Source organism: Epinephelus lanceolatus, chromosome 3 (genome assembly GCF_041903045.1).
Source record: "Epinephelus lanceolatus isolate andai-2023 chromosome 3, ASM4190304v1, whole genome shotgun sequence".
NCBI classification, from domain to species: Eukaryota; Metazoa; Chordata; class Actinopteri; order Perciformes; family Serranidae; genus Epinephelus; species Epinephelus lanceolatus.
Genome location: NC_135736.1, coordinates 49159066 through 49181235, shown reverse-complemented (window position 1 = coordinate 49181235; position 22170 = coordinate 49159066). Strand labels below are relative to the sequence as shown.

The window sequence follows — 22170 nt, the reverse complement described above, 5'->3', positions numbered from 1 at the left end:
AAAGTAAAGTGCACTATGTCTCATGGAAATGTCACAATAAGTCAGTTCATGTTAAAGCAGTCAGAGAGTGAAGGAAGCAGCTTCCTGTTTCCTGCTCTCAGTCTGTCTCATGATCTTTGTGACCGAGTGAGGACTGTAAAACTTTTGGGCAGCTCCAACATCAGCACAGTGAGGTAAGATAACGACCTGTCTGTGTTTCTATCAGCAGCGGGCTCTGACATATCAAAAGAATCTGTCTGTAGTGGGAGGAATAGAGGTCAAAATAGTAGCAGGAACAATAGCATGCACTGGTTACACTAGCTTCTTGTACATGTATCTTGAGTTTTGCAGGGCCTGTTACATGGTACCAACACACCTTGCTGTAATAGAGACTCAATAACTGGTTGGGTTTCAGCAATTGCAGCAGCTGAAAGGGGATATTGGTGTTTATTTGGAAATGGCAGTGTTGGTTTGATATGAATATGCACAGGAGCAGCAGATTGTGTTGTTCCTGCTTCATCTGAGTGCTGTGACCACAAGCATACAGACTGGTCTTTCAGAAGAGGATGTGGGTGCTGCGTGTCTGTTAAAGAGGAAGTGCTGAGTGTCGTGAGCTGTGCATGAAAAAGCTCCTGATGGTGGACTGCACTGAACCATGAGTGAGAGAAAGTAACAACATTTTCTCCATTTTTATGCCATTCTACCTGCACACAGTGACGTCCAACACGTACAGAGGACAGTTCCTCAGGAGAAGCGCCTCTCATACGCTCTATCATACTCATGATATACACATGGGCGGATCTACCGCAATCTTCAGCAATTGCAGCAGCTGTTGGCAGCAACAAATTCAAAGAAAAGTTATGGCCAATTTGACATTTACGAGCAAGAATCTCCAATGTCCGACTGCGCTGAATGCAGCACGAGATAACGCCAGAGCGGCAAGAGACTGCTTTGTCTGGAAAACTGAGCGGAGCCAGAGGGGTAGCCTATTCCAGAAAGAGGGTTTAGTGGAAACTCTGAGTAGGCTATGTTAACCCTGAAATGAGGGAAACTCTAAGTCAGTCACCATGGCAACTTTCTCTGTCTCCTCCCTTTTACACACTGTTTCATTTCCTCATTCATTCAGTCCGTGTCAAAGCTTGTATCGAAGCGCATTCATTAGCGGAGATTTACAGTCTGTCACAGTCTAAATCCTGCTGGATATTAGTTTGTCACTCAGGACTGTCTGAAGTTACTGAGTTTATGCACATCAGTCATTTCTTTGGACATCAGCTTTTATCTTTACATTCAAATATTACACAGCGAGAATTCACCCTCAGCTCAGAATCAAACCTCTGTCCTTTTTATATTTATTATTTTTATAACACTGTGCACAAGGATCAGACTGTCAGTCTGTCAGAGCAGCTCCCAAATGTTTATTGCACATAATGTGTAGGTCTAATTATTTAAATGTTAAAATGGGTATTGTCGGCTTAACTCAGAGTGAACATACTCAGAGTTGACTGAACTAACTCAGATCAGCTGTTCTGGAACCGCTAACTCAGAGTTTCCCATCTCAGGGTAAATCAACTCAGAGTTCAGGGTCAGACTCAGAGTTTGTTGAACCTCCTTCAACACTTATTCCTAATATGAACTGTTTCACATGAAACCTCAAATGCAAGACATTGATTGCATGAGATTAAGTTTGTCTGTATGAGTTTATAAATGGCAGCCCGTGCCCTTATGTAGTGTGAACATACTATTTCTCATCAAACTGTGATAACTGTGATTAAATTCAGTATATATACGTCTGCCATATGTTGCCACCCCTCAAAAATTCCTGCCCCCCTCTTGCCACCCCATAAATATTTTTCTAGATCCGCACTTCCATAGGTGACATGTATTCAGGGGGATCTGTATCAGTAGGTTTGATAGCTAGGCTGTAGTAATACGCTTGAAAGTCAGTCTTTATAACCACAGTTTGAACAAAAGAAGCATTTTTAGCAGGTACACTTAAAATCATCCCGTCTGGAGAACATTTTATATTTGCATGTCTCATCCTATTAGATTAGGACCCCCACAGCAAATGTTAACCCCACGGTCTCTCCAAGGTGTCGAGGTGCAGTTGGGCCTGTCCGCTCACAGTCTGTCCCACTTCAAACAGCAACGTGGACCACAACTGCTACAACAATACAGTGTGCCAGTAAACCCGGGACTCCGTTAGCGCTTTTAGCACTTCCGGTTCTCTCGTCTAAAAGTCAAAATGTTTTTTGAATGGGATTTTGGTAAAATGCCTCAAATAAGGTCTGTGGTTAACAAAAGCTTAAGCGAGTTTCAGGTTTTGTTCTACGACATAAAACACGTCAGTAAATACCCTACTGGTGAATTTTGAAGCTTTTACGTGTCGTAAAAAAGGCGGTTGCTAACAAGTTGCTCAATACGACTACAAACCCTGTCGGGGACATTAAACGTCATCACCCCTGAACAGGCGAGAGTGCTGGCAGTCCGCCATTACAGCTTCTTATTTAGCTTAAACAGTCCGATTTCCCCATTATACAATGTTTTTAAAATAAAGCGGTTGAAATCAGTTGAAAGCTTAGTGGCGGTGACGTCAAGAGTCATGCGACCGTGGAGTAGTCATGTAGTCCGTTAAAGCCTAACGTTAGCTTTTTACTTCTGGCGATTGCATTTAAGCTTCAAATGCGGTATGAAAGGTGTTCATATGTGAAGATTATCTCGCTGAACAAAACCTGTAAGTATCATAAACTTGTGTTAGCCACAGAGCTTATTTTCTGACATAATCCAAAACGCAATGCAAAAATCACATTCACTTTCTCTTCGGGAACCAGCGCGATGCTAAACTTCCGGGTTTTGACGTCAGCCCCGTCACACTCTATAGCCTACTGCAAAGCACCTCTGCTGAAAATAAGACGTGTATCTAACGCTGTCATTTTTCACAAGCCTTACAAATGTTTTTGTCACGTCAGCTGTTTAAATAAAGCCCCACCACAGTGTGAGTTTGTTCTTGGTAAGTTATTTAAACCTTAAGTCAAACACGCGGTCTGGAACCATTCCAGCCCACTGCATAATTTAGCACAGCTAATACTGAAGCACCTGTGAAGGCTAAGAGTTACCTCATGGAGTGAGCGAAACAGTGTGTAGCCTGCTTCATGTAAAATGCTGCTTCAGAGGCTTCTCACCTGACCAGAATACAGTTCTCTGAAAAAACAATGTATGCTTACTGTGATCATATTTAAAGATATCAAACACTGCAAAATATTGTTAATCAGCAGATGTATAGAGCTCTATCTTAAAACAGTATTGGTGGAACGCTGTTGTTTATGTGGAAATGGCAGTTTTGGTTTGATATGAATATGCACAGGAGCAGCAGAATGTGTCTTGTGTGTCGTTCAGAAGAGGATGTGAGTGCTGCGTGTCTGTTAAAGAGGAAGTGCTGAGTCTCATACTGACTGTGGTCATATTTAAAGAGGACATGAAACAACGGAAAAGACACCAGCATAGGAGATGTGTGCATTATTAAGACATACTGACGAAATAAAAAGTCGGAAAAGTCAGCCTATTTTAGAGAAAATCCACAACAATATTACATAATAATAGTAATCATGATAATAATAATAATTGTGCTTGTAATATTTTCTGTGTGATGATGATGAAGTCAGAGGAGCTGGGTGAAAGAATGCAGGATGGAAAACCAGTGTGCGACTGGCGGGACTGTGGATCCAGAAACATCACAGCGAGGTAAGATGGTGGTTTACTTCCCTTTTAACTGTCACTGATTTGTGTTTGTGCGCTCCGACTTCAAAACACTGAGAGAAACATTCACAGTGAAAATGAATTCTTTCCTTTCTGTTGCTGTAATCGTGACTCGATCAGCTCCGTCTGACGCAGACTGGAAACAATGGTTCAGGCTTTAAAATTCAGCCATGACTACTCCAAACAGAGTAACTCCTGGCGTTTGTAAGGTCACTCCAGCGGTAACTTCCTGCAACAACTCAAATCTCGTGAGACGTGAGATTTCAGAGCCAGACTTTCACTCTCTGAGTGAGTGTTTTGACTTGCCACAACAAACATGTCTGAATTTTGACCCGATTTTGACCAACTGGATCTGGATGAGCCATTTGAATTTGATGAGCGCCCGTATTTATTTGAAGACAGACGTACACGGACGTACACGGACGCAGAGCTCATTGAAGAGCGGACGAGGAGAGAGAGGGAGCAGCAACAGGCAGAGGACGTATTTTGACGTTGTTTGACGCTGTCTGAGTGCCCTATTATTTAATATAGCGCGCGCTCACGGGCTGTAGGCAGGTCAGCCCTAGCTTCGTACTGGAGAAATGTCACATATTGAACATCCTATCACTCATTTTCCCCTTTAAGTGTAAACTGTGACACACCTGACATGCCCCAACCTGCCAGATTAAATCTCTACCTTACAGCTTGTCTACACAGGAGAAGTTTACACCCCTCTGATGAGACAGATATGCTTCCATTTTAATCAGTATATTTGTCATGACTCGCTCTTCAGATTAATTTCTGTAGCCTCGACAGTCTGAGAGAAAAGAAACACTTTAAGATTATTTTGGGCCTTTTTGTCTTTTATTGACAGGAAATGTGTGCACACACAGAAAGAGGGAAGATATTAAGTGGGGCGCAGTATTCCTTGGCCACTGTCACACCTGAAATAAACTTTTTGTAACCATCTGAGTCAAGTCAAACTTTATTTGTAGAGAACATTTAAAAACAACCACAGCTGAGCAAAGTGCTGAACAGCAACAAAGTTCTCAAACAGATAAATAGAAGCAAACAACAATAACAGAAGTCAAAAATCAGTCATACACCATGGAGAGGAGATGGGTCATCAGCAGCGACTTAAGGTTTCTACAGTCTGAGAGGTTTTTATTTCAGTAGAGAAGCTGTTCCAGAGTTTTGGGGCGGCCACCACACAGGCTCGGTCACCACTGTTTTTGTGTCTCGCTCTGGGAACACCCAGAAGCAAATGATTGGTGGACTTCAGTGCTCTAACTGGAGCATGAAGCTACAAACGTTCTGCTAGATAAGTCGGCACCAGACCATTTAACACCTTAAAAATAATAAAAATGAAATCTTAAAATCAATTCTAAAATGGACAGGAAGTTGGTGGAGGGAGGCCAGTACTGGTGTTATGATCATGGTTTCTTTTTTAAATCAGAAGACGAATGGCTGCATTTTGTTCCAACTGCAGATGACAAAGAGACGACTGTTGTACACCCACATACAAGGAATTACAGTAGTCGAGCTGAAAAGGAAATAAAAACATGAATAACGAGAGAGAGCCTTTGGGACTTTAATTAGATAATGACTCCTGAAACAGCTGATCACTTTAGTTTGTGTGGTTCTGAAACGTTAACAATACAATGTAGATATCAATGACAGTTCACATATTACATTTAATAGCATTCAATAGCAGATCTCCAGCTTAAAGCTACAACACACAAGCTAACAAACTAACATTGAACTGAAGTCACAGTGGGATATTATAACAGAGGAATGCACTGGAAGCTTAAATAACCATCCAAACACACTGTTTGCATCACTGGTGACAACAGAAGTTACTGACTGTAAGAAACTACCTGACTTACAGTGGCATGCAGAAGTTTGGGCACCCCTGGTCAAAAGTTCGTTTACTGTGAGTAGTTAAGTGAGTAGAAGATGAACTGATCTCCAAAAGGCATGAAGTTAAAGATGAAACATGCTTTTTAACATAAACTGATGTATTATTTTTGTTTTGTACGATTTTAGAGTGAAAAGAAGGAAAGGAGCACCGTGCAAAGACTTGTGCACCCCGAGACATTTGCGCTTTCAGACAACTTTTCCCAGGGTCTCAGACGTTAATGGGCTTGTTAGGGCTCTGGCTTGGTCTCCATCATATCAAGATTATCTCCCCACCCAGTCGTTATATCATGACTATGGGAATTATCCCCATCTGGGGTAATCAACGTGGAAACTTAATAATCTTTCAGACACAGCACTTTACGTGGCCCGCATGCGCCAGGCTATAAAAGCCCCACCTTGTGCATGCACCCACTGATTAATTGATTCCCACCTGTTGGAGTCGACGTGACAGCAGAAAGAAAAAGAGACAGGAGTTAAGCGTTTTGTCCACTTACCTTTGTTTAAATTGGAGAGCTGGCCTTTAAGCGTAGCTGCTGGCAGTTAGCAGCTAACTCACAGAAGAAGAACAGCAGCTGAAAATGTCCACAAAAAGAGAAAACAATGAGGTCCAGGAGCTCCTTACCCTCTGAGCAGAGGACGAGATCAGCCGCCATATAACAGGGACGCTAAATGACTGTTATTGACATGTGATGTCATTGTTATTTTTTATAAAGAGCTGCTGACACGTATGATATATGTCACACTAGAGGCTGACTCACTCAAAGTGTTGTTTTGTCACCTAATGACCCGTACAAAACCTTCGATGTTCTCTAACATGACAGCCGCCTGCAGCTAAAACTAGCTTTTGTTCTTGATCTTTAAGGGTTAAATTACATATTTAAACAAAGCTTAGTAAGCAGATGGCACAAAAAAATTGCAAAAGGAAACATCTGATGACTTAATTCTTATTCACTGAGTGTGATCCCTCAAATTGTTTAGGAGTGATGTACAAATGAATTTGGCAGCAGATATGCAGAGTCAGCAACTGAACTTTGTTTCTACTGAGGTGATGTCACCTTTTGGTCTTAAACTCTGAACCATTTTACATATTAACAATTTTTAGGTTCTTTAAATTAGATTCAGTTTTATTATGATGGCACCGACTACGAGTGAGAACAAAATGCAGTTTAGCGTCTTTCTGTTGCTGCTAACCTGTACAGTAGTTAATGCACACCTGAGGGTAAGAAAGTCTAAGATGTATTGAGAAAATATAGATGATTTAATATTCCATATCCCTGACCCTCCCAAATCTAACTGACATCACTATTATTAACCCAACAGAAACAAAAAACAGTTCTGACTCTTCCATACCTGCCAACATTAGGCTGGGAAAACAAGGAAGATTATGGGGTGCTGATAAATGTCTGACCCTCAACTCCCCTGCCCCCATATAACCCCAAGCTACGGATGAATATAATAAATACAAGGATGTGAAAGTCATCAGTCGAGCAGTTGTAGGTCAAGAGGTAGTAGAGGAGAGGACTCAGTACACAGCCCTGTGGGATGCCAGTGTTCAGGGTGAGGGTGGTGGAAGTATGGTTGTATAACCTGTAACATACTGGGGTCTGTTGGTCAGGAAGTCCAGTATCCAGATGCAGAGGATGGCTTAGCCAGGTTGTTGTAAACATGGTCCAAGGTCTTGTGTGCTCTAGTGGGGCAAGAGACATGTTGGTGGACTTTGAGGATGACAGTCTGAGTGGTTGGAGTCACCCCCAACAATAAAGGCTGCCTCTGGGTGTGTAGTCTGTTGTGTGCTAATGGCAGCATGCAGTTATCTCATTGCAATGGAAAAAGTGCCCTCAGCGCACCACACTTACACAATATCCATTCAGAAGGGGATATTACGATCAACACAATCGGTAAAGGTTTCCCCTGAGTTCATAAATCAAACCTTATTTGTATTTAATTATGTACTTGCTTAAAATGTAACCTCCAAAATGTTTCTGAATATTTTGACCTCCTCTAAAGATGCTGCACGTTTATGTTTCAGTCCAGCTACCCGACAGGAAAGACACCAGTGATGCTGTTCCTCCCGAAACCAAAGGTATTGTCCCATTTTTCAAACATTCAATATGTTTAACTGATTTTAACAACCAAATTTGAAAAAAGTTGACCTTCTGTTATTAAAACAAAATAGAGTGAATAATAATGAAGGCGTCGTGGAGATGGTTTGCCTTCTGAATGAAGGGCCAGGGCCGGCTCTTGGCATAGGCCATATAGGCGGTGGCCTAGGGCACCACATGCTGGCAGGGGCGCAGCTGCAAGCCCTCAAAAAGAATAAAATAAAATACAATAAATAAAATAAAATAAATAAATACTAGTAATAATTTGCAGCCCCGACTGGTGCCCTTTCCTCATGCTCTGTCTTGGAAAAAAAAAAAAAAGAACAAATAAAGAAAAAGTAAACAACAACAACCCCCCTGTTGTTTGTCATTATTTGACCTGGCCCTGAACCCGTCCTGCACCGTGCTCAGACACGTCACTGTGGGCGAGGGGGGTGGGACGAGTTATCTGTGCGCATCTCAGGTAGGTAGGTTGTGACTGACAGACAACAAGAGGTCATAATTTGTCATCATGAAAAGACCTCCAAGCCCTCAGGTGCCACATACAGAAAGCGGAGGAAAGAGGAGGCGGAGGTCCCAGTATCAAAGTATGTCATCTTTTATAACATTAAAAAATGGCGTTTGACTTTTCATTTGTACGAGCTAGCAGCTTGCGAAGTTGAAATAAAGCAAAGTTGCCTAATAATGCTACTGTAGATAATGATGTGATCACTGCCAAGGATTGAGTTCAGCTGCTGAGCTGGTTTATTGCTGTTTTTATCTGGTGAACTACTGGCTGCTTAGTGCTCCTCCTCTTACTTAGCACATTAGATATTGTGCTGGAATTGGATAACAAATAGGGACAACTGTAAAACTAATGTGTGACTATATAACTGTAGTGCAACCTCTTTTATTTTAGTAATGCATAATCACAACCAGATAATAATGTATGTTATGTTGAACACATCACTGGTGCAAGTAGTAGTCTGTCTGCTGCAGCTACATGTTTTGCTTGTACTGTACAGTAAGAGGTAAATCTACTCTACATCTGTCCAGATGCACTGAGACAATATTTGAACGAGAAGCCCCGAGAAGCTGCTGCAGAGGGGCCTTCTCTGACATCTCCTCCACTCTCTGAAGAATGTAAGTTTAGCCAATTATTGGTGGTCTCTGACACACTGCTATGTTGTCATTTTTATTATTATTAATATTATTATAATGTCATTATCATTACTGTTGAATGTTCCAGTTTAACCTTGTTACTAATTACAGTTAATGTAGGTCAAATAAAATAAAGTCTATTTGTACAGTGCTTCACTTTATATGAAGTAGAATGACACAACAGACTTAAAGCAGTGGTGTAACAGTATGGATGTACTGTCTGTTTGAATACAGCTACAAGTCAGACAACAAGCAGCAGCACGGCTGGATTCAACTTTAACCACGCATAGACTATTTTCTCCCGTCATACTTCAGACAACTCTCCGGCGGAGGAGCAGCAGGGTTGCCAGGTCCGCTTATTAGCCGCGACTTTGGCCTTGTTTTTTTGTAAAGTCGCTTACAAATACTGGTAGTTGTGGGTTGCGGTTTTTTGGGCTTGTTTCTAAAGTGGAGTTGCTTATTTGGGCTTGCTCTCTAAACGTCTCCATCTATATCCGTCTAATAAGTTATTTAAACGCATGTTAGTATGTCAGACTGCAGGATGTTTCCACAGCTCCGCCCCTCTGCTTCTCCGCATGCACACAGGTGACGGTCATGTGCGATTAATGGAGGTTCTTGAACTATTTGGTGGACGAAATATGGAAAGAATACAATAAAGATTTGTCTTCTTTTGGGCTTGTTTCCATAGCCCTGGTTGTTTGTTTCTCTCCCAAGATCTGGCAACACTGAGCAGAAGGGGGAGGGGCAGGGGTTACAGACACAGAGGTCCAGTCCCGCCTCCAAGTACAGAGGGCGGAGCTCCTCACCCCACTCCTCTGTACTTCCACGCCGCCACCACTACATTAAGATATAGGCTGTTTGTGAATTAATTTCAATCACATCATATCATTGTTTGCAGTGTGTTAAGTGTTTAATTAGAGCTACTTGATGATGACAAAATCTAAAATGTAGAAAGAACAGGTTTGATCAACTGTCTTGTGTACAGTAATGTTTTACACAGTGTAGTAGAACAGACACCTGCACCCCACACCAGCCCTCGCAGGGTGATTGCCAACCCCACTCTAAAGAGTCCTTTTCCTTGTTTATCACTGATCAAAACTAACTGACATAAAATAAGAGATTAGAGAATAAGAAAGACAGAGATAGAGGAGAGAAAGAAAAAAACAAGACAACAAACTTTCTTCAGATAATTAGCGTATAGCTGTGGTGCGAGGGAATATTAATAATTTGTTGAGCAATCTACATATTCATATTGGCAAATTACAAAGAGTGATTTAAAGTTTGTGAACCCTTTTGGAAGTTATATTTTGGACGTAATTCATTACTATATCTTCATTGATGCTGCATTTTCTGATAAAACATGACATGATTAACAGAAAACACAAATAGTTTGCATATATTTGGATTATTTATGCATTAAATATCCTTGTGTGCAGAAGTATGTGAACCTTTGGGATTCATACTTCTCAAAGGTTCACAATACGAGGACATCAGTGAATTATCTGTTTTTACTTTCAAATTCTAAGAAGGAATGACAGGCCAAGACATGCGAAAAACACAAGGATCCATACAATTTCAAACATCATGTTAAACTGAGCTGAATAAAGAGGAGGAATAAAGGGGATCCTGCCCTCTCGCCAGTATCGTCTGATGCATCTGTGTAGGTTAAACACACACAAGCACACACCATTTAAACATGTCAAAAAAAGCTATGTTGAGTTTTCTTAATACAAATACACTTGCTAAAAAGTCTGTGTAGCGTTATTCAAGCGCAATGTTTGGTGGGGGATGGGGAAATAAAAACCATATTAGCTATGGTAGCTATTCATTCATTCATTCATTCATTCATTCATGTTAGCTACGTTAGCTACATTAGCATCCCAACACTGGTAACTTACCGCACCTAATGCACGATAAACATTTCACAGACTCAAAAATGAATAACGTCAATGCTCATGTCGACATCGCAAGATAGGTCTATGAAAACATTTTACACACATCTTAGTTCAGTTTAGGTTGGGTTACTTACTGTCGTTTCGCGAGTCTGCCGCTGCTGCTTGAAGTCGTGGGACTGAACTTGAAGGCGTAGCTGGACCTGGTGGACCTGGTCCAACTCCGCCCATTGGACTTGCCCCGCCCATTGGCTCTGCAGTGAGCACCACTTGACTTGCAAGAGAGAGAAAAAGAGTAGGCTGTAACCATGGCACCGAGCAGGGGAGGGGAAAGCATGAATTGCATGTGTTCTCCAGCAACACTGGGCTGCCTGTGGATATGCCTGTCTGTAAATCAGGCCCCGGGGGAAAAAAATAAAAAATCGTCTGAAAGCTCCCGGGTATTGGCTGATGCTGATGCCTTTTAAAAAACAAATATCGGCCCGATATATTGGCCGGACGATAAATCGGTTGATCTCTAGTCACAAGTTTGCAACGGAATATTTAAACAAGCCTGATGCTTTTTGGAAACAGGACCTGTGGACTGGTGAAGTTTTTGGACACAGTGAGCAAAGGGACACCTGTCCAACTGTTAAACACGGGGGTGGATGGATGATGCTTTGGGCTTGTGTTGCAGCCAGTGGCACGGGGAACATTTCACAGGTAGAGGGAAGAATGGATTCAGTTAAATTTCAGACATCACAGTATCTGTAAAAAAGCTTAAGATGAAGAGAGGATGGCTTCTACAACAGGACAATGATCCGTATCACAGCTCCAAATCCACCTCAAGAGGAGCAAGCTGAAGGTTTGGCCACGCCCCTCACAGTCCCCCGACCTAAACATCATTAAACATCTATGGATAGAGCTCAAAGAGCAGAGCATGAAGACGGCCCAAGAATCTCACAGAGCTAGAAGCCTTTTGCAGGAAGAATGGATCGAAATCTTCCAAACAAGAACTGGACGACTCAGAGCTGGATACAAAACAAGTTTAGAAGCTGTGATACCTGCCAAAGGGGGCGCTACTGAGCACTGACCATGCAGGGTGCCCAAACTTTTGCTTCAGTCCCTTTTCCTTTGTTGTTATTTTGGAACTGTCAAGGATTGAAATTAAAAATTAATCTTGATTAAAATATTAGAGAAATATGTTCTCTAATCTTTAAAACAATGGCTTTTGGAGATCAGTTCATCTTCTACTTACTTAACTACTCACAGTAAACAGAATGTTGACCCAGATGCCCAAACTTGTGCATTCCACCGTAGGCCTGACGTCAGAGAGAACAGAGGGGTCTAGGTTTTTCTTTTGATAAGAGGCTGGACTACAGCATGTTTAAAACCAGCTGGAACACACCTTGAGTTAAGAGAGGCATTTATCAACTCAAGAATACCTGAACCAATAGTATTAAACGCTTCTTTTAGTGGTTGAGGCAGAATCGTAGGCTATCTAGGGGGCAGTTTGGAGGCTGCAGATGATGCTCTACTGCTAATAATACAGTGGACAACACTAACTCAAACTGACTGAAGACAGCTGGGCACAAAAGTCAAACAAAAAGCTCTGGGGCAAAGGAAGTGGAAAGACCTTTCGAGCAGAAAATCTCATTGATAACATTTTTCAAAAAGTTATCACAAAGTGTGGGCGTTTGAATAATATGATCTGTATCACAAGGATTTATTAAAGAGTTAGAAACATTAAAAAGAACCCGAGGTCTATGACTGTTATTGGAAACAAGATACAATATAAACTTTGTTTTGGCAGCTTTAACAGCTCAATGACATTTTATTTGTTTTTCCTTATTTTACTTCCACTTTCTCTCAGCTATGCACATCTGAGAGTGCAAGTAGTTTGATTAAGCCAGGGCTGGCAATGAGGTTTAAAGCGTTTATTCCGAATGGGGCAACGGAGTCCAAGATATCAGAGTGGAGATCCAAGGGTGACAAGTTCCTCAGCACTGAGATCACAACAGCCATTTACAGTGTAAAGCATAGAGTCTTTTAAAACAGTAGAAAACTGCGATGCAATTAAAGAGAGTTATTAACACGTAGGCAGTGTGCAGCAACACAAGATGCAATCTGAGGAAAAGGGACTGTAGCAGTTAATAAAACATGCAGATGATCAGACGTACATGTGTCACAGATTTCACTGATACCTACACATAAATCGTAAGACAACACCAGTTCCAGTGTGTGACCCTTTTCATGTGTCGGGCCAGTCACCGACTGAGTGCGAGTCATGCAGCTAGTTATGCTGTGTTTCTCAAAAGCTGTTGGGTAGTATTGTCACAGTGGGCACATTTTACCTGCCATACATGCCACTCTCCCAGTTCACCCAGTAAATTTCCACTAACCACACCTACCTGCCAACCTATTACCTGTGCACACATCTCCCACTCCTGCCGGTCCGCCACACCCACCTCATCAAGGTGCTCCTCACCTGTGGATCATTACCTCCCTCCAGAATAAAATCTCCAGCCTCACACCACTGCACATTACTGAACTGGGTGCTGTTTGTGTGTGTTGAGTGGACACCAGAGACTCTCCCACTCTGCCTATTATAAACTGTCCTTCTGTTTGTGGTGCTGCTATATGGTTCTTACCATACCCGAGACAAGTGTTATACAGAGCTCTTGACCTCAACTATCATGTGAGTGTAGTCAGCAACTGGGGCTGCTGTCAGATATGGGTAAAATATGGATACAATTAATTTTCACCCATTTAGAAATTAGATATTTAAAATCTGATTACACAAGTGTGTTTACCATCCCCTTAAAGTCCACAGCGTACTCTCAATTCAGTATTTACAACTTCCAAATCTGGGAAAAACACTTATATTTTTTAAAAACTACAATTCCCTGGGACCGCGCCATGCAGCTTGATATGTATCAGCAACATAGTTGTAGTTCTGTATATATATATATATATATATATATATATATATATATATATATATATACACATATATACATATATATATATATGTATATATATCTTCTGTATATGTATCTATATCTTGTAAAAAGATAGATCTACTGAATATATCTAATATCTAGTAAAGCCGAACTAGTAATGACACTGCATCTAGATGAACTATGTTAAGAAAAAGTGAGGATGTCTCTGTACTCTAGAAACTGCATTTTTGGGACGGTAGATCTTCCGGTTGTAGAGTTGTCACTGTGGTTGTAAAAAAGTAAATCTACTGAATATATCAAATATCTAGTACAGCCGAACTATCATGTTATTATTATTATTATTATTACTGTTATTATTATTGAGGGGAAATTATGGCAGAGGAATATATTTGCTGTTTTAATATCAAGGACACTTGAACCAGGGAATTCGTGTGTCCACCACGACAAAGGATCCTAACTGACTTTACTTTGGCATTGTTTCCGTGGTACCACGGAATGCAGTGTTAAGAGGTCGTGGTCATTTCATGTATTTCTGTCAGATCAGGTTGCATTTCTATTAGATTTATATATTTTTTTCAACAAAGTAGCATGAAGCAGGACTAAGCACTACTTTGCTATTTTATTTTCTCTTGAAGGCCAAAAGCTTAAAAAGTGCTGCTGCACCAGGCAAAGATATGCGTACCCCATAATATTGGTCCACCATGACCAGAAAGTAATCTACGTTGCCCCTGTTGAGTCTGAGGTTTGACAATAGGCCAGAGTTTTCTTACCAGCACCCCAGCAAAACATTTCCCAGCGAGGCTGTGCAATGTGACACCCTTTAGTTTGAGCACCTCTGAACCTGAAGTGTGAACTGTGATAACATCACTAGGCATGTCATATTCTACAGGATGGAAAGCATCTTGCACACACTAGCCCTCTGTGTCTTCACATCATTCATAGTTGGTCCATGATTGGTTTTTGAATAAAAACAAATGTAACAGAGCAAAAGCTCAGATAATCAATGCAATCTACCATCTTGCTATTACTGTTTACTGCATCATTGTGCATCACCCTCTGTTGATGACACACCCTTGATTACAATGGTTCTGCTCAAAAGTGGTGGAAACACAGGCTGGTTCACTAGATAGCACCAAGGGTTCAATAATCAATAACAGTAATTAATATTGAAGCTTTTTGACTACTTCTGCGCAAAGCTCAAAGACACCGAGCAGTTTAACAACTAAAAAAGGGTACCATCACCTACATGGATCGCATCAATAAGACCTTGTTGCCAGGAAAACTCAAGTTATGGTGCTTTCAGTTTGGCATACTCCCAAGACTCTTGTGGCCTTTAACTGTGTACGAGATCCCCATCACCAAGTGGAAAAGTTGGAACGGGTGTAAGCACACAGCTGAAACAATGGCTTGGAGTTCCACGTTGCCTAAGTTCCATGGGACTGTACGGGAATGGAAAATTGGAATTACCAATTGCAGGTCACGTGGAGGAATTGAAATGCACCAAAGCAAGGCTGGACATGACCCTCTCTGAATGGGAGGACACAGTCATTCAAACAGCGCCCCCCAGGTGGTGACGGGAAGGAAGTGGACTCCATCAGAAGCTGTTCAGAGTGCAAAGTCTTCTCTTCACTTCAGAGGTGTGGTTGGCCAAGTCCAGCATGGGAGAGCGGGTCTTGAGCTCATCCCAAAAGCTCCTCTGTGGCACAAAGCAACATCGGTCAGTGCAGAAGAGACGACTTGTGGTTGAGGAAATCAGGAGGCAGGAAGAGGCAGAGCGACATGCCAAAGCCGTCTCAATGGCAAGGCAGGGGAGATGGACCAACTGGGAGAGCCTGGAGAAGAAAAAGCTCAGCTGGCGTGACATCTGGCAGATGGAGGGAGCATGGCTGAGTTTTATCATCAGAGCCACATAGGACCTGCTACCTTCTCCCAAAAATCTGAAACTGTGGTACGGAGAAAATCCTGCCTGTTCCCTGTGTCAAGCACCTGTATCCCTTAAGCACATTCTGTCAGGGTGCACTACAAGTCTCACCCAAGGGCGCTATACTTGGCGGCATAACCAAGTACTCAGAGAGCTGGCATCAACACTGGAACAGAGGCGAACCACCACAAATAACCTTCCACAAACATCAGCAGGAAAGGTCCACTTCCTATATTTCATCCCAGCAGGCCAACGTCAAGAGCACCAAACAACACCAAAGGATGCAAGCATCCTGCAGTCTGGAAATTGGAAGTGGGCATTAGGGCTGTCAAAACTGCTCAAAAATGACGTTCGAATATTCATTATAAAAATAACTCATAAGTTCGAACCATTCAATTTTTTTTTTTTCACATTATGTCCACAAGAGGGCAAACTAATACAAGGAAACATACTTGTATATGTATTAATACAAGGAAACATAACTACTTGTAGGTATTTTTGTTGAGATCCGCAGCCTCACCAGCGCTGAACTCGGGGAATAATCTGACGGAGGCAATAATAATCTTTAGCCTGTACGGCATATTTATTGAAGACCTCACATTTTCTTCAGTCACGGAGGGAATGAACTCCGACCTCTGACAGACAGAACATGACTGGGCATGGCCTAAACAAAACTGTGATGACGCAGCATACCTGTAGACTTGCGCCTCACTGTGGTGAACACAAAATACTGCCTCTCAGTAAACAGCAGTACAATCACATAGCAAATTGAGTACACAATATAAAAGAATGCCTCTTAACAATTTTTATTTCAACATAAACATCTTTGAAAACATTTACATACCTACACATTAAAACACATAAAACAATTATCTATAACATTACGTTATAAACGATCGCAGACCTCTCGCTCGCCCCCCCTCTCTGACCCGTCATGCAGTGCGTTCAGTGCAGCAGCCCAGGCCAACGCCCACTCGCAAAGAGGACAGCTGCGGTGATGTGGTTTTTTTCTCCACAATCGAATATCAATTTTCACATTTGAAGGTCCTTTTTTTTTTCAAATTCGGATTTAAATTTGAATTTAGAATATTTGTTGACAGCCCTAGTAGACATTGATAAAAAGCTTGTGTTTCCCCCAGAAATAGTGGCTACAACACTCCGGCCAGACATGGTCCTGTGGTCTTCAACAGCAAAGATGGCTTATGTCGTGGAGCTGACAGTACCATGGGAAGATGGGGTTGAAGAGGCTTATGAGAGGAAGAAAAACAAATATTCTGACCTGGCAGCTGACGCATCCCAGAATGGCTGGAAGACCATCATCTTCCCAGTAGAGGTGGGATGCAGGAGATTCGTTGCAACATTTACCACCAGTCTGTTGAGGAAAAAGAGGGTGAGGGGCCGCTCCCTCCAACAGGCTTTTAAGACCGCGTCAAGTGCTGCCGAAAAAAGCAGCAACTGGCTCTGGATCAAACGGAACGACAACAACTGGGCACCAAGATAAAGACAGATGATATGCGTCCACGCGTACACCTGCCTCAGGGAGAAGGACACCCCTGCCATGCAGAGTCCATTGGGGGACATGGAGGGTATGGCATGGAGGGGGGTGTACCTGGGACGCTGGGTACATCGTTGAGCCCTTTGGAAACGTCGTGGGCTTCAATCAACGAAACGTCGATGAAGCAGGGTGCCCACCAGATGACCCCAATGACATACATACCATCCCTTTCATCACTCCACACCGACTGCTACCTTCAAGAGTTACCTACTTACCAAAGGGATTGAAACATCTAGTTCTATTAGCTTTACTAATGTGATGTCTGCCAGAGAGATGGACAAGGTCTCCCCTGAGCCTTCAAGCCCTGTATCCTCAATGGAGAACCATCTCCAACATGACTACGCTCAGCAAGTGTCCCCAGACCTGCCTGGTACTTTTCACCTGTGAGTTCAGCCCCTATCCAGAGTTTTGGATCCATCTCCCGAACCATCTCCTTCCCCATGATTAGGCCCATGCCGTCGTCACTGCCCAGGTGGCAATGCACCCGACCCTAACATCCAGTGTTGTGAGTGGTGGGTCCACAAGGCACCACATGTTGTCCATTCAGGGTGAACCTGACTGGGATCCATGAGTGTGGGCCCAGCCACCGGGCAACCACCGCTGCTCCGAGGCATGTCTCCCACAGAGGGCCCCAAGCCCCCATTCTGGGCCTGTGGTGACACTACCAGGAGCCGTTGCCCCCTTACAACACAACTTCCATGGTCATATGGGAATATGCAAACACCTCCACTGTGTGATGTGCAAATAAATCTGGCAGCAAAGATGCAGAGTCAGTGTTTCTACTTTGGTCCCATTATAATTTTCATTTTTATTAACAAACTTTTTTACGTTCTTGGTTCTGTAGGTCAAGAAAAGTCCAACAAATATTGTCTGGTCAATGTGTGTCTGTCTCATGTCTCATTTCTTTTTCTTTTTTTTTTACTAAGCTTTATTTGTTCTTGATCTTTCAGGTCTTTGCTAAATCAAACTCTCTGAACCCCTCATGCATATTTTAGGTGTTGATGAGTTATGGTTCCTGGTTCATGATTATTTTGTCTGTTCTCAATCAGCTCAAACTCAGAGGGGAGCAGAAAGCTCGACTGCTCAGCAAGGAGGTGTCATCATCAATCCTAAGTTAAGCGGTGTGAATGTAGGAGGGAATGTGACCATCATTGTCGGCAATACACACGGTAAAAGTTTCCCCTGAATTTATAAATCAGATAAATGCCATATTTATTTGTTGGTCTGTTTGTTTATCTATGTGCATGATTAAAATAAAACCAAGAAATGCCTTTACGTTTTGTATTTCTCAAGAGATGTTGCACGTTTGTGTTTCAGGCACGTCTCCTGGCAGGACAGATGAGGCGGGTGCTGTTTCTCCCAAAAACAAAGGTTTGTGTCAGCAGATTTTTCCACAAACAAAAGGACAAAAAGTTCACATAACTTCTGGTATTAAAACATGATGAGAGAGTTTTAATGAAGGTGTTGTGGAGATTTCGAAGCTAAAAATGTGACATTACCATCCAGCAGTCAGTGACCATCATTTTTTTTCTACGCCCGGTCATCTGTCCGTCTTTTAGTTAACATGACATTTTCCTTTCTCGTTAGCTACTGGAATGTTTGCTATCAGCCTACGAGCTCACCATATGTTTCAACTAAAGATTAATAGCTTCAAAAATCTCATCATGTAACCACTTATATGAGTGAAGCTGGACATCTTTAGATCAAACTTTCAAACGTTATCTAAAGCAGCCTTGTTTGAAATGTGGACTGTGGTTAGCTAGCTAGCTATAGCACATAGCATACTCCCTGGAGATTTCGAGGGCTGCAACAATTTCTGTCCTTATTTTTCCTTTTTGAAACTAACAATCATGAAAATAGTGACTCTGTAAGTTTTTGCAAAATCTTATGCTGTGACTAAAAACTGTCTGACTCATGACACACTGACTGTAGATGTAAAAGGGTGTCAGACTTTATTCTTTTTAAAGTATTTTCAAAGTATTCTAGTGTATGATAGACATTTATCTCTTATGATGCAGCATAGATTCTTTTAAATACTTGAAAATGCATCACACTTGGCACCAACAATGTTTTAAGATTGTTGATTAAGTGCATCAGTAATCATTATGTGTGTTCAGGAGTGTGGTCATAGAGCATTATAAGCGCATTAATTCACTATGAATGCCCCTCTGATTCATTATAGATGTGGTCTTCATAGAAAGTGTTACCAATTTATTAATTTATTTATCCATCATTTTTTTTAGTCCTGTTGGGTTCATTCACAAATATTGCCTGTACTTATTCAGACCTCATATCTGTCCAAGTAAACTGGATCTTAGAAAAAACAAAAGGCACATTTAAGTCTGGCCCCCGGCTGGCTCAGACTCAGTTCTTGCGTTATTTCTGTTTGAGTTTGTCTAAAACCCTAGCACATATACATACCATATTTACTAACTTGGGAGACTACAAGAAAATAATGTAACGATGACTTTATTAATGTTTCAGAAAACATCCAAAGGTGCAAAGATGATCTAAAATCTTTCCTTGAAAATACAACAAAGAATCTGTCTCAGGGAAAAGAGGAAGATGGATCAACTCCTTTAAACAAAATCTATACAGAGCTTTACATCACAAAGGGAGGCAGTGGGGAGGTTAACAATGAACATGAAGTGGTTGAATTAGAATGTAAAAGGAGTCCGAGTGAGGAGACGAAAATCCTGCTCAATGACATTTTTCAACCTTTATCAAACAAAGAAGATCCTCCACAGAGAATTCTGACGAAGGGAATCGCTGGCATTGGAAAAACTGTGGCTGTGCAGAAATTCACTCATGACTGGGCAACAGGAAAAGCCAACCAAACTATTGACTTCATATTTCCAATCTCATTCAGAGAATTGAATCTAATAACACATAAGCGTTGGAGTCTTATGACGTTGATAGGTAACTATTTTAAAGAAGTGAAGGATTTGTCAACGTCAGACTACAACAGTTCAAGAGTTTTGTTCATATTCGACGGCCTGGACGAAAGCAAGTTACCTCTGGACTTTGAGGAGAATGAGACGTGGCGCGATGATACAGAGACCACAACACTAGACGTCCTGCTAACCAACTTAATCACAGGGCAACTGCTACACAAGGCCTCAGTCTGGATCACAAGTAGACCAGCTGCAGCCACTAAGATTCCTACCGAGTTCATCAACAGGGTGACGGAGGTACGAGGCTTTGATGATGAGCAGAAGGAGGAGTACTTTCAGAAGACAGTTAGTGACAAGACTATGGCTCAGAAGATCCTCGATCATCTTCAGTCAAAGCCGCTGAGAAGTCTGTACATCATGTGCCACATCCCAGTCTTCTGCTGGATTTCAGCCACAACTCTCCAGAAACTCCTCACAGAAATAAAACAAAGTGAGCTGCCCAAGACTGTGACTGAAATGTACACACACTTCCTGATCACCCAGACAAAGCTGAAGGTTTATCAGGAAGGTGAAACAAACAGAGATGTGATCATGAAATTAGGAAAGCTGGCATTTGAACAGCTACAGAAGGACAACATCAACTTCTGTGAAAAGGACTTGAAGAGTTATGACATTGATCAGAAACAAGCTGCAGTTTATTCAGGCCTTTGCACACAGATTATAAGAAAAGAATATGGTCTTCACAAACAAGAGATTTACTCCTTCATACATTTAACTGTTCATGAGTTTCTGGCAGCGCTGTATGTATTAGAGACCTTCTTGAACAGCAGAAAAAATCTGCTTCCTGGGAAGCGAAGTTTGAGAGAGAGGTTCAAGAGAGAACTTCCCATCATCCTCCTCCACAAGAGGGCAGTGGATTTAGCTTTGGCCAACAATCATGGAAAATGGGACTTGTTCCTGCGCTTCCTGCTCGGTCTGTCACAGGATAAAAATCAGGAGCTTCTTCAGAAAGCATTTGGATTCAAAGAGAGACGTCCACAGAGCAACCAGAAGACGATCACCTACATTCACAAGAAGATCAAGGAACTTTCCAACGTCAACAAGAGCATCAATCTGTTCCAATGTTTAAATGAGTTGCGTGACCGGTCTCTGGTAGAGCAAGTCCAAAAGTACCAGAACTCAGGAGATGTTGGTAACTTGTTACCTGAACATTGGTCAGCTCTGGCCTTTCACCTGCTCGCTTCCGGTGAAGACCTGGATGTCTTTGACCTGAAGAAATACTACGGATCAGATGAAGCTCTGGGGAGGCTGCTGCCAGTGCTCAAAGCATCAAAGACAGCTTTGTAAGTATCTGACCTCAAGAAACCCAACAGCTCTGAAGCTTTAAGAGTAGAAGGACAGAGGGGAGTGTCTGTAAAATGTTAACAGTCATTTTGTTTTTCACTTCAGGTTAAGTGGCTGTAACCTCACTGACAGATGTTGCAAGTACATTTCATCAGCTCTCAGCCTGAAGTCTTCTAGTCTGGAGGAGTTAGACCTGAGCAGAAACAAACTGCAGGACTCTGGAGTGACGCTGCTCTCTGACGGTCTAAAGAGTCCCAACTGCAAACTCCAGAGACTCAGGTGAGAACATCCAGATGCACAGTTAGTGTGTGAAGTGACAAGTAATACTGACTGATGGACACTTACACTGAGAGTGATTCTGTTTTCCTTCATATCACAGCAAACATAGACGAGAGTTTACCTTTAAATGTCTCATATCACATGGTGATCACGCACATTTACAATCTTCAAAGATTTAAACTAATCTTTTGCCAAAACAAGATCAGCACAGTTTCAAGGTGAATAATGGTCAGAAAATATCATGATGTCAGAGTGAAGCTGACCTTTGACCTTTTGAATATTAAATGTAGGGCTGCAGCTATCGATTCTTTTAGTAATCAAGTATTCTATCGATTATTCAGCGATTAATGGAGTAATTGGATCAGAAATACTGCCTGTTTTCATTAAATGACTTTGGCTTCATTTCAGGGCAAAAGTCATATGTAAAAGAGAAAACAATAAAAAGTCTCAGAAATGAGAGAAATGAGCAA

The 22170-nt window shown here is 41.9% G+C and overlaps 1 protein-coding gene across 20 annotated transcripts in view; it reads left to right on the top strand.

Moving 5' to 3' along the window:
* The window catches only part of LOC117255908 (NACHT, LRR and PYD domains-containing protein 12-like), a 69894-nt gene continuing 47724 nt past the window's right edge, over positions 1-22170 (top strand). For 11 of the 20 annotated variants that reach the window (XM_078166660.1, XM_078166652.1, XM_078166645.1 and 8 more), the window contains exons 1-8: positions 1-173; positions 3635-3717; positions 7661-7714; positions 8769-8855; positions 18233-18352; positions 18501-18554; positions 19668-21420; positions 21527-21700. In XM_078166660.1, coding sequence (XP_078022786.1) covers positions 16-173; positions 3635-3717; positions 7661-7714; positions 8769-8855; positions 18233-18352; positions 18501-18554; positions 19668-21420; positions 21527-21700 — 2483 coding nt within the window. In that variant the 5' untranslated portion in view covers positions 1-15. Of the gene's footprint in view, positions 174-2995; positions 3521-3634; positions 3718-6133; positions 7530-7660; positions 7715-8768; positions 8856-17653; positions 17953-18232; positions 18353-18500; positions 18555-19667; positions 21421-21526; positions 21701-22170 lie in introns of those variants that run through there. The other 9 variants (XM_078166648.1, XM_078166641.1, XM_078166642.1 and 6 more) reach the window with 9 other exon arrangements.